The sequence below is a fragment of the Panthera leo genome, chromosome B4 (genome assembly GCF_018350215.1).
Source record: "Panthera leo isolate Ple1 chromosome B4, P.leo_Ple1_pat1.1, whole genome shotgun sequence".
Classification (NCBI taxonomy): Eukaryota; Metazoa; Chordata; class Mammalia; order Carnivora; family Felidae; genus Panthera; species Panthera leo.
The window spans coordinates 39482494-39496004 of NC_056685.1; the positions used below are offsets into that span (position 1 = coordinate 39482494).

General features: G+C 46.7%; 1 protein-coding gene across 1 annotated transcript; it reads left to right on the plus strand.

Moving 5' to 3' along the window:
* Positions 1–1738: 1738 nt before the first annotated feature.
* KCNA1 (potassium voltage-gated channel subfamily A member 1) lies at positions 1739–5865 on the plus strand. The gene is made up of 2 exons (XM_042945575.1): positions 1739–2280; positions 2647–5865. The coding sequence occupies exon 2, from the start codon at positions 3156–3158 to the stop codon at positions 4641–4643; it is 1488 nt and encodes a 495-aa protein (XP_042801509.1). The 5' UTR covers positions 1739–2280; positions 2647–3155; the 3' UTR covers positions 4644–5865.
* The last annotated feature ends 7646 nt before the right edge of the window (positions 5866–13511 follow it).

Genomic DNA, 13511 nt, shown 5'->3' on the forward strand with positions numbered 1-13511 from the left:
GCTAGGGAGATGACAGTCTTGGAGGCCTTTAAAAGAAGGAAGGGAGTTACAGGCAGAAGGAGGTGCAAAAGCAGAGTAAGGAAGCCCAGTATTACTGGGACATGGTCAGGAAATGTTCATCAGGTCTAGTAGGGTTATTATTGATGTGGATGTAACAGCAGCAGCAGCAAAAGCAGAAACAGGGGACTTGCCAGTCGTATTTCAGTACACAGCTCCTTCCTTCCTTCCTTTTTTCCTTCCTTCATTCTTTCCTTCTTTCCTCCCTTCCTCCTTCAGTCTCTTCCTTCCTGTAATAAAGCAGTAGCACAGGAAGGCAGGAAACCTTGGAGTTAGTAGGGTACAGGAATATTGTGTGTGGAAGGTAGGGAAATGGCAGTGTTTAATATGGTTCGGAGGAGTTTAGGAGAACTCATTGTTCGTAAAAGAAAAGGGTAGGGTATGAATCCGGAGGAGTGGAGGGAACAAATATTCTTTTTCTGAAAGGAATGCTGGAGTCTGAATCTGGAGGAGGGGTTTAACTAGTTCCGTACCCAGAATCGGTGCACTGCCTGGGCAACCCCACACAGGCCCCTGCTTTCCACTAGCCACAATAGAGTGGGGAGGATACAATCATTGGCTTTGATTAAAGTGGTGGCTGGTGTAGGCGGCAGGCAACGCGATCCTCGGTGGTGGAAGGGTGGTCCCAAAGCAGCGGGGGAACCAATCAGCGGTGACTCCGGGTTCTTGCATCCTCCTCGGAGACTCCGTAGCAGTTGAAGTACCCGAGCTGCCCGCTGCCTTCTCGCGCGCTGCGGGCGCCGAGGCGTAGCACGTCTGGGGGCGCAGCTGTAGCCGCACTCCGAGTGCACCGCGCACGCCCCCGGCTCGTGCTGCCCTGAACCTCGGCGCGGACCCTTTCCCGAAGAAGTTGCAAGCCTTGCAAGTGGCTTTGTGGAGGCACTAGGCCGAGAAAAGTGGCTACGGGAGGAGGGACGTAGGTGGGAGGTGGGCAGGCGACTTGCTTCTCAGATTCGTCCCAATTAGCATCAAGTTGGCAGACAGCCCCACAGACCCACGAAGCCTTTGGTTGTCCACAAATCGCATTCTCCGTATTTCAGAATAATCTGATCGTAAGAAAACTTCAACTCCCATCGTAGGTCAAGGAGGGACAGCCTCTTAGCACCGCCGCCTCGCAGTGACACCACATACAACACACCCACAGTGAGCCTCAACTGCAGAGCTCTCCCCAAGGTGCGCATCTCTGCCCGTCAGGCAGAGACAAGCTGGGTCACCCCTGCAGAGAGACCCCTGCGGGAGGGCCGGGATGGCACGCAGAGCATGGCGGCAGAAGGCGATTATCGTGGGACTGCACAAACGCAAGCCCATCCGAGGAGTTTTGCCAGGAACACCGCCGCCTGCATTGCGTCGGACCTGACCATTTCTAATGTGCAATTCCCGGGGAAGGTCGCGGCCAGGGAGCGTGCATTTGCGGGGCTGTGCACCATAAGGGAAGGAGAATTGGTGGTCGGCTTTTCTGGCAAGAGAAGGAAAAAGCTGTTCCGGCAAGGGTGGGAACTGAATGACAACCCCCCTCTGCCAAGCCACCCCCTCATATTTTCCATCTACCTCCTCGCTCCTGCCCTCCCCCGCCCTCCCCAACCCACGCCCGAGTGGGCCAATCGCTGCTCCGCATTCCAGGCGCTTTCTCAGGTTTCTGCTGATCTTGCAGCGCCCAGAAATGGACCGAGCGGACCCGCCGCCGCACGCACCCTGCCCCACTCGGAGCTCCTGACGGCTCCACGCGCACCGCGGAGCCTCAGCGAGGTCCACGCTGGGGTGCGGGAAGCGGAGGGGATCCGAGAGCCATGTAGATCCAAGCTCTTGCTCGCCCGCCTCCTTCAGGATCGAATCAAGGGCTCCCATAAGTGTTAGGAGGGGGCGAGAGTGCTGTTTATCGTCATTTGCTTCCGAGCCTCGGGAGAGGGTGGCATTTTGCTTTTCCGCCCCGCATCCTCCGGAACTCCCTGCACCAGCGAGAGGACGGCGTCTCTAGGTTGTTGGCAACCGGTGAGAATGGGGGTAGGGAACGGACATTTCCGCCGTAGTGGCTCACTCAGTCGATTGTCCCACTGAAGGGGCGTAGGACGAGGGGGCGAGGGCGGCGACTTTGCCAAGCGCCTCTCGGATGCTGCCGCGGAGCCGGTCGCCGCTCCCGCCGGGTACTGCAAAGGCGACCTGCCGCATTCCGACTCGGGCTCTCCGCCGACTCAGCACCGCCCCTGCGCCAAGCCGGCCGGCCAGGTAGGGGGCTCCCCCGTCCGGGGCTGCAGAAGCGGGGGTAGGGGCACCGGGTGGGAGAAGTCAGGGGTGTGGGGATGCTGCCCGGGACCTAGAGCTCCCTCAGCGTCTCTCGGCGCTTTCCCGATCTTTAGTTTAACGAAGTTGTAAACAGATCGGCTGTTGGGCATTGGGGAAAGTGGGATGGAAGAGCCCAAACTTGGATTTCCGGGTGTCTGCGTGTGTCTGTCTGTGTGTATGTGCTAACCCTAGCAAGAGTCCAGTGCTTTCTAAACAAGCTAGAGGTCTGTGCTCTTCGGTGTCTGTAGGTCCGTCCCATCTGAATGCTTCTGATTTTCTACCCCCGTATCACTTTCTATTTCTCTGCAGCGTCCATCGATCGCCCTGGTGGGAGCTTAGAAGGCGGCAGGCGAAGAGGGGTAGGAGGGGGGAGAGCCGAGGAGAAGCAAAAGGGGTGGCAGGCAAAGGGATCTGCTGAGCTGGCTCTGCACCCGGTCCTAGGAGGGTCGCAGAGGGGAGGGGTGGCCAGGGTGACCCCCGAATGGATGGCCGGGTCCGCTAGAACGGCACTGCGTTAAGACACCTTCCAGCAGGAAGAAATACCAACCCTCCCCCCCCCCCCCACGACAAAAAGCTGCACCCGGGCTGCAGGCGAGGGGGGATTCCAAACTGAGCAAAAGACAGGGTAGAGGGGAAGGTAACGAGAAGGGAAGTCATAGATCTCTCCACCTGCTGGTTTTGAAGCCCCTCCCCCTGAACGTGGGGGGAGACGCGCACTCCGGTGGGGGGGGCGCTTGGGTCCCCCCCACCCCTCCTCTCCCGCTGCTTCCCACCCCCGGCCCTCTCCTGGTCTCTCACCCCTGTGCCCCGCTTCCACCATGACGGTGATGTCCGGAGAGAACGTGGACGAGGCTTCGGCCGCCCCGGGCCACCCCCAGGAAGGCAGCTACCCCCGGCCGGCGGAGCACGAGGACCACGAGTGCTGCGAGCGCGTGGTGATCAACATCTCCGGGCTGCGCTTCGAAACGCAGCTCAAGACCCTGGCGCAGTTCCCCAACACACTGCTGGGCAATCCTAAGAAACGCATGCGCTACTTCGACCCCCTGAGGAACGAGTACTTCTTCGACCGCAACCGGCCGAGCTTCGACGCCATCCTCTACTACTACCAGTCGGGAGGCCGCCTGCGGAGGCCGGTCAACGTGCCCCTGGACATGTTCTCCGAGGAGATCAAATTTTACGAGCTGGGCGAGGAGGCCATGGAGAAGTTCCGGGAGGACGAGGGCTTCATCAAGGAGGAGGAGCGCCCCCTGCCCGAGAAGGAATACCAGCGCCAGGTGTGGCTGCTCTTCGAGTACCCTGAGAGCTCGGGGCCCGCCCGGGTCATCGCCATCGTCTCCGTCATGGTCATTCTCATCTCCATCGTCATCTTTTGCCTGGAGACTCTACCTGAGCTGAAGGATGACAAGGACTTCACAGGCACCGTGCACCGCATCGACAACACTACGGTGATCTACAATTCCAACATCTTCACGGACCCCTTCTTCATCGTGGAAACCCTATGCATCATCTGGTTCTCCTTTGAGCTGGTGGTGCGCTTCTTCGCCTGCCCCAGCAAGACAGACTTCTTCAAAAACATCATGAACTTCATCGACATTGTGGCCATCATCCCTTATTTCATCACCCTAGGCACCGAGATAGCTGAGCAGGAGGGAAACCAGAAGGGCGAGCAGGCCACTTCACTGGCCATCCTCAGGGTCATCCGGTTGGTAAGGGTTTTTAGAATCTTCAAACTCTCCCGGCACTCTAAGGGCCTCCAGATTCTGGGCCAGACCCTCAAAGCTAGTATGAGAGAGCTAGGGCTGCTCATCTTTTTCCTCTTCATTGGGGTCATACTGTTTTCTAGTGCAGTGTATTTTGCCGAGGCGGAAGAAGCTGAGTCGCACTTCTCCAGTATCCCCGATGCTTTCTGGTGGGCGGTGGTGTCCATGACCACTGTAGGATACGGTGACATGTACCCTGTGACAATTGGAGGCAAGATCGTGGGCTCCTTGTGTGCCATCGCTGGTGTGCTGACAATTGCCCTGCCCGTACCTGTCATTGTGTCCAATTTCAACTATTTCTACCACCGAGAAACTGAGGGGGAAGAGCAGGCTCAGTTGCTCCACGTTAGCTCCCCTAATTTAGCCTCTGACAGTGACCTCAGTCGGCGCAGTTCCTCTACTATCAGCAAATCTGAGTACATGGAGATCGAAGAGGATATGAATAATAGCATAGCCCATTATAGACAGGCCAATATCAGAACTGGCAATTGCACCACAGCTAACCAAAACTGCGTTAATAAGAGCAAGCTACTCACCGATGTTTAAAAAGCCAATCAAACTAAAAAAATGCCCCACTTAGCAGCTTGAAAGACTTAAAAAAAAAAAAAAGAACAAAAACCTAGTGACCCACGTCACTGTTTGTAGATACTTTACTAAATAGCCTTTGAATGCTCTGTTTAACTGTCAATGCATTGTTGCATTGAGGAATGGGGGGATGGTGAACTAGAAGCTTTCAAGATTCATGCAAAAAGAAACTATTTTCATTTTATTAAAAAATGGGAAAAGAAAGTGTATTTTCTAAAACTGGTTTAAAACAATTCAGTCCATGAGCTAGTCTAGGTAAAATAAGATTCATATGCTTCCCCATACTGAAACATTTTTAATCCTTTGGCTTCTTTAACTTTTTTCTTTTACTAAAAACCAGACGATCACTTAGAAATATAAAATTTAAATTTGCATGGGACTCCATTATAAAACTTTTGCAAACTGCACAGCACATTTAAGACAGTGCATCTGATGTATTATATGTAACATGATATACCAGCCAAAAGGGGCAATGAACAAATGTTGTATTTGTTTTGATCATCCCAACCATATATTACAAGGTGAAAACCCCCACAAGTGCACATACATGCACACAAAATTATTTAAGACTGGTTCATAAAGCACCTTATACATCTGATACTGGTCCTGGTCTGCAGGGATTTTCCCTCTGCCCCATTTCCCCTGCTCATCCATACTATTCTCTAAGAAAAAAGAAAACTGAAGTAAATTAACTGATTCGTCTGCAGTGCTGCTAAATTTCTCAACTGCAGGTGAGCCAAACACAGGTCTTTTCTCACCAGTCCTGCACCCTGACCCCTGGCCTCCAGAACTGGATGTAAAATCTTAGCCTCCTTATTGCAAGAGAGCACAAATGGAACTAAATGTAAGCATGTTTGAATCTGATCATATTTATTTTATAATCGCATGCCAAGAACGTTAACTCAGACAATAGGGGATAAGCTTACGTTGGAATCAACTCTTCTAAAAATAGATCCTTTTTTCATTTGCATTCACCGAAAGTGCACTCCTTCATTTATTAACTATTTTATTAGTAAATAAAGTACTGTATTTAAGTGCATATGTTAGTCAGATGGGAACAATAACTTTTTGGAGCTCAAAGCATGTTCTCTTATTCAGCATTATGGCCTATTTGATTAAGGTGTACCTTGAATTAATTAATGCATGATTTCAGTAAAAAAAAATTTAAATCATAAAAATTAAAAGTTTGTGGGATGAAGGGCCCAAAAGAAAATAATGGGGGGTGGGGGGTGGGGGCCACTCAGTTGATTTTCCTGCCTTTGCTCAGGGAAATGTCAGGTTTCTGTGCAGGTGTAGGCAGAGAGAGGACCAATATGCCCATCCCTTAAAGGGAAGCTATGTGGAAAACTAAATAAGTCATCAAGGTATATATAGCAACACCTAAGAACAGGTATTCTTTCTAGCTGAAAATAAACACAAGCAAAACAAACAAACAAACAAACAAACAAAAAAAAGGTGCAATACTGCATGTTTTTGGTGCATTCTTAGGATGTAAATGAACATGTTTATCTCTTGTATGCATCCAAAGCAGAGCTGATTTCTTTTTGCAGTCATGATTTGAGGTCTGTAGAGACTTCAGCCCTCCCCTTGAGGCTCCCTGAAGAAACTCAACCAATTGATTTAATAGTTGCTTAGTGCCTTTATCCTGTACCCACAGTGAACTGCAGAAAGTGCCTCCATTAACACAGCTGAGAAGTTATGTAACAAAAGGGAGGAAGGGTTGAGGCACAGATATTTTGCTTTTGCTTTCTCCACCCTCCCTGTCTCACTTCACCACTGTGAGAAGACCACCCCATCCTGTACCCAGGAGAGAAGAGATCCAGGAGGGTGCTGTCTCCCTGGCCATCCACTGGACTTGGTCCCTTTGGCAGCCTGATCTGGGATGTACACTGGGACCTGAGACCGATCATCACTCTGGACATGAACCAGGAGCCCGTTTTCTCCCTCTTCTCCACCAGAAGCCAATATCAAGTTTTTGGAAATCTGTTTCCTGTCGAGGGCCACTCTGGATGTGAAAGGCTTCCTCAGATCCAATGTAGTGTTCCTTGCAAAGTTCTGTATTTCTCCTCTGTTAGCAACAGCACTCTGCAAATCTCTGATGGTCTGTTCTCTTTAGGCATCAGTGTGGATGTGGGAACACTCCGTATATAATAACCTTCCCTGGGTCTTCCCTCCCGGCCCACTCCCTTCAGATATTTTCTATGATGCACCTATGCTCTTCCTACCTGGCAGTCGCTTCACAGGCTGAGCATCTAACTTCTGCTGCCCCAGGCACCCAGCCCAGAGAATGCTGGGGACTCTAGGTCTAGCTGAAAGAGAACCACGTAACACAGGCCTCTGGGGCCTGGCAGCTGTCCACCAATGGAGAGGCACTCACAGCCTTTTTAAAGACACCGAGGTGGGGAATCTTCATTCTGCACTTAGCATGTGGCTGCCTGCTGCTGCCCACCCTGCCCACCTTACATTCCTGCCCTGCTTCTTCGGGAATCCTCCCTGTTACTTCTGTCCCTTCCCCCACCTGTCCTAGAACTAGCAGGGAGGCAATAAACCAAGAAGCTAGAGTAACACCCAGGCTGGCTGACTCAGTTGAAAGAAAGAACATGGATATTTTACTTTCCTGTGCGGCTTTTGAGAATCTGTAAGACTGATGTAACATCATGGAAGACAAGGGGCCAAGGACTGCACAGCATCTGACCACAGGGCATTAAACCCTCCGCTGTGATGTTTCCTTCTCTTTTGAACTTTGACTTATCCTGGCTATTCCTCTCCTACCTGCTTAAAAATCTCCAGTTTGGGAAAACAAAGCCAACCTCCCCCAAAATTCTGGGGATATCTTGATCTTTTATTTAGACTTGGAGGTCTAGGACACACAGAACTTGAAACGCTGCACTCCGTCAACAGCAATAATCCACTCAGTACTGTGGGATGGATGGGTCAGAGGATGAGAAAATGGGACCAAGACTGATCAGACTGGTTTTGGCTACCTGGTATACCTCTCATAGATTCGCTGGACTGGGGTTCTTCTGCATGTGTTACAGGAAAAAGGGCTGCATGCATGAGCCTGTTGGCCTGGGATTGGGGAAGAGTTGTTACGAATTTGGGTGGTAGGGGGGAAATGAATGCTGCTTATCCATCTGTAGCTCATTGCAACCAAGTCAGTAGGAATGGAGTACAGGGATTATCTGTGTAGCATAGGCATGCGAAGTTTGACAAAGCTCTTACCCCTCGCACTATAATGTGCTGAAATGTTTTTGTAGACCTGAAGGTGCACTTAACAAAACTGCCTATTAAGGAATGACTATCTTTTGGTTTACTTATATTTATTGTAGTGGGATTTTTACCTTTCAGTCCCCTTCCTCGATCTTGAGCTTTAATAGCTCATGTCCTGAATGCTTGTTTTCTCCAAAAGGAGAGACTTTCTGACATTGCTGATAGCCATAGCTCAGCTCTTCCAGTGCTTGGGGGCCCTAGTTCAATAGGGTTGGAAGTGGAAGGGCTGGGTCACACCAGGGCTGTTAGCCATCCCAGCATCTCTGAAGGGGTTAACTCACCTCAAGTGATCTGAATTCGAGAGAGACCAAAGACATTAATTTCCTCTGTCCTCAGATTTAGAGAAGACAGATTGTAGCCAGGAAAGCTTTTTGTTTTTGCAACTCCTCTTCCCCATCTGTGTACAGCCTTCCCTCGCTCCCCCTGAAGAAATAGAGTGCTGATTACCAGTTAGAGCAGTTCACTAGGGTGCATGAGTGAGTTAGCCTAGCAAAATCAAATGAACCAATGGCATATTCTTCTGGAATATGGCTGATGGACAGTCATTTCTCTAAAATTGTACAACTGTGGTGGAACCAAAGCACAGGTGACATCATAATCTTTACTCACTTGAGAATTAGAACACAGACAAACATGTAAATGGTAAGTGAGAAGATTTCTTTAAGTAGAAATTTGGTTTAGTCCATAAAGGGCCTTCTTCATGTTGTGTAGAGTTACAGATTTTTTCAAATTAGTTAACATCTGAAGAGTCCATAAAAATAGTTTCCTAACCCTCCCTTTCAGTATAGGAGACCTCAAAACACATGCTTTTAAACAATTTTACAATTGAATTCCTTGTTTGGTAGATTGCCTTGGACAAGAAGGAGAAAGAGCACATTAACAGAAGGCAATTCCCCATTTTCTTCCAGGGACAACTCATTCCTGGGAGTGGTGAGAATTGGTGGGTGGTAACCATCCATGGTATAGAATTGTTAGAAAGAATATAAACTGCCAAACAGCCATTTTATCTTCCCATTTTGTCAAGAAAGGATGAAGTCTTTCTATGTTTCTGTTCATTTCAAGAAGACAAATAAATACAAATTTTTAAACCAGACGCAATCCAAGTTGAATTGCAATCTCAGGAGGTGACCTCTCATCCACCATGCGGTGTATTAATACTCGTATTTATATCACGGAATTTCAGGGTATATGCGAACATGTTCAGCATGACTCAGGTAAATCTCAGAAGAATGTACTTTACTTACCATTTTTTGTAAAGAAGTGGACAGGAGCTGAGTTGTTAACCAAAACTGTTCCATTACCTTGGGTCACTGTGTGAACTCATTCAGGGTATAAGTGTAAGGCTCAGAAGTCTTGGGATTTAATGCCAGTCTCTTTGCTCAGGCAAAATGACCATGGGTTTCCTTGGGAAGTCCAATGTGTACATAAGGGGGGAGGCCCTGCTGACCTCAGGACTATTAGCTTTAAGGAGATTAGCCCTAGTCCCAGTGATTTTTATGTCGGAGCCAACTAGGAGTTTACTTTTTATGACATGAGACTTCACAGAGTCTAGAAGTGTTTTGTACCATAATCAGAGAAGAAGAAATGGTGCAAGGAAAGAAAACAAAACACAAAAGACCCCTTGCAAAATATTCCAGGTCAAAAGTTGTCTTCTCTCCAAAACCTGCAGAAACACCTTTCTTCTCATCAGTGCACTGTCTGGGAGCTGTTTGAGGCAGCAGCTGTAAGCTGACAGCATGGACTCTACGTGACATACCTCTAACATTAAAGATAATGGTATCACCAAGGTTCAAAACTAAAAATTGAGTGGTATTAATTTAAAGTGCACCGTCAGGACAACAAACCATTGAAGCTGAAAAAGCACTAGTTTCTTTCTTGAGTTTGCCAGTTGCTTACACCTTGAGTGAAGGGCGTGTCTCATTTCCACCTGCTGTGCATTTCCCCTGCCCTAACTGTTCAATATGTCAGGTGGAGGACATTGAATGTTACGAACTGAGAGCCTAACTGAAGCGCATAGTTTTCATCTATGCAATTTCACTTGCTTTTGTCACTTTATGATCTGTTCATATTTGGCATCAATTAAAGATAATTTTTAAGGATCTTATCAAGGAATATTGTGACTGGTTATTTGTCTCTTGTTTAACTGGTCTTTAGGGAAGTTTTTCATGTGGGATCTCTTTAAATAATGTGATGAGCCCAGGGCAAACTCATGAAGCAGCCTCGTGGTACTATCTCTTCTGTGCAAGGAAATGCACTGGGGTTGAATTCTGATAATAAATTCACAGTTTGGTCTCAGGTAGGATCCCAAGGAGAGGCCTTTGGAATTTGGCCTATGAAAGCAGTGGGGGAATCAAGCTTTGAAAAGGAAAAAAGAAATGAGGCCCCAGGGAGCAAAGTAATTGATTATATTCACTTAAATTGTTTTTGATTTGAAACTTTATTTCTCAGTTGCAGTCTAAGCCTTTCAGAAAGGATAGTGTGTGTGTGTGTGTGTGTGTGTGTGTGTGTGTGTGTAACAGTGCTGTGGTCTGGCATCAACTAACTTGATAATTACAATAAGGTGTTGGAAGCAATTTTGATGTGAAATAACAAAGTGATTCCTGGTTGTTCTTTGCATAAACTTTTCCCACATAGCTCTATGTGTGGTTAACATTTCTTTTTTTTTCTATTTTTTTGAATGACTTATTGGTGCATTTCCTTTTGATTCTTCCTGAGATTTCGAGGTTCTCTTTTCTTGACTTTCAATCTCACTTTATGCAAGCTTTTTATGTCAGACCAAACAGGATTACACGCTTTATGACAGGTGTCTGTTACGTGATGCATGCATGGTGTGGCAGGGGCATCATCATAGAATTGTATTTTATTGTGATGGGCTCACATTGTAAGATTTGGAGGTGAATGTTATTTTTGTTGTAGAAGTTGCTCATGAAAGTGGATCATGAAACTGGCTGGGCTTCCTATGATTTTTCTGTTGTGATCAGAAAACAGACCAGTTGAACTCTGACAGAGAAAGGTAAGAGAGAGCTAGAACTATGTAAATGGCGGTGGGCAAAGGAGCCAGGACATTTACACCTCTGAGTGTGTTTCTCAAAGCTTAGCTTTGGAATGGTTTTCTTGAAGCAGAGATGGACAGATCCAGGGAGCTGTACCAGTAGGGTTGTAATGGAAGCTTTGCTGTATACCGAACTTCAAAAACAAGGCAAGTCAGTTTTAAGGGGAGGCCAATCAGAGGACTCAAGGACAGAAAGCTGATGTGATTTGATTCCAGCCTCTCTGCCACTGGGTAGGGAAACTGGCTGATGCTTCCTGCAGTCAGTCTATATTTGTAGAGTTAACCAGACTGGAGCGTGGAGGGAAGGCTAACCCCGAGGCTGAACGGAGCCTGTCCATTCAAAGTCTTATGCAGATAAGACAGCATAGTAATGCTGCATGACTGGAAAGCAGCCCTTTGGACAGGCTTAAAAACAGGTCATTGAAAATATCCTATTTAATTAACTGAATTTAATATATAATTGATTTTTATAAAGCTTATTTATTTTGAGAGAGAGAACATGAGCAGAGGAGGAGCAGAGAGAGAGAGAGAGAGAGAGAGAGAGAGAGAGAGAGAATCCCAAGCAGGCTCCACACTGCCAGCATGGAGCCTGATGCAGGGTTCCAACCCATCAAACACGAGGTCAGGACCTGATCCGTAACCAAGAGTTGGATGCTTAACCAACTGAGTCACCCAGATTCCCCAAATATACCATCAATTTTAATATGCACTGTTATTTGACATATTTTAAAGAACAAGACAACATGTTATGATCAGCTGTATTAATTCATCCCAATTTTAGAGATGTAAAAATGTTACAAAAAAAAAGAAACAAAAGAAAAAGAAAAAGGGAATCTTTGAATTAATGAACCACCATGATTTAAACATTATTTCCCCCTTTGTTTCCTGGTGTGAGAATAGCTTTGAATTCTAAACCCATTAAATTTGCAGTTCCTTCAGATCTGAGCCATTGCTTCAGGTTTTCTTTTCACTATCTGTTAATACCACAGTGTTTTTGCTCAGCCCTGTCCTTAATTTCGGCTTTATGCAGATACGTTTTGGAGCCTCCTGTCTGCATGCTGGAGGCCTCAGACTTCATCATGTCTGGAAGGAGCTTTGTTGTTGCTGCTCCCCCCTCCCTTGCCCCTCAACAGACTCCCTCTCTTAGAAGATGGTCAGAACCTCTCAGCTCTTGGCTTTTATCAATTTGGGGGCAACCTGACACCCTCGATCCCAGGAAGGTGCTAATAGCAACACCTCCAGTTTGTTTAGTGCTTTGCAGTTTTCAGGTCACTTCCACGTTAAGTATGTTGTTCTGTTCTGCTTGGGGAATTAGGTAGGGCTGATATCACTGTCCTTGTCTTATAGGCCAAAGGATCTTCCCAAGGTCACTGGGTGGAGGGGGCAACCCTGGGTTCATTGATGTTTCCATGGTCCATTGCTGGCACATGATAGGGACTCTGAGTGTTTATTGAGCTGCTGGAATGCTAGAAAGTGTAATGTTACATAGTAAAGAGAAACTAGTAGGCTTTGCTTAGGGATGTAGGCTCCTTGAGTCTTTAAACTGCTCATTTCTAAAATGGAAATGTAATGGAAATGTTGTGGGATTAAATGAGATGACACAGGTTAACATGTTTGGTAAATTCTAACATGTTCTAGAACACATGTTATATGTAAGATACAACATATGTGTTATATGTGTTCATATGTTCTATGTGAGATAGAAATAGTTATGTTTTTAATTAAAATGAGAACAGAGGAACAGGGGGAGGGGGCTGCCAGATGATTTCTCCTCAGAGGAGGAACTGTCCTTTAAAGGAAGACTCCAGGGGGATCAGATGCTTAATTCAAAAAATAATGGTATTATGGTAGAGTTTGAAGACTTGGGGGGCAGAGACATTTTCAGTGGGAATTTTCAGTATATCCTGCATATAACAACAGCCATGCTGCAGCCCCACAGAATACTGAGCCACCATTTCTGGTTCTGTTCCTCCCTTACACTGTCACATAATACTATTTTACTTCTTCAGACCTCAAACATCAAGGGCACGCTCTGCTCTGTTACAAGTGAAGGAACCATAAGATATCTTCAGTCATTTGCATCCCTTCTCTTTGCCTCATTTCCCTCACGTACAAAATATTGTGTGATTTAATTTTTTTCTTTCCACCTGTGAATATTGAGAAATAAAGCAAGATGTTGTTTGCAAAGTTTTCTCATATGCTTGTCTGAGAGATATTATATAAATATAAATATATTCTTAACTTCCCTTGCTAAAAATAAAATAACCCTCACAAGCACACATGAGTCAATGCAGCCTTTTCTTGAATAGCGCAATACTACAAAGATGTTTATAAAAATGTATAGGTTATCTCCACTGTGGTCCAACTCTTTCTTCTTAAAAATTATTAGATAAAGTAGCCGTGATTTACATGACAGTGGAACTTTCATCTGAGGTTCTCAAGGAATTTCATTGTAATTAAGAAGTTGAGTATTTGTTAGAATCTTTGGCTCATGCAACATTTTTCTA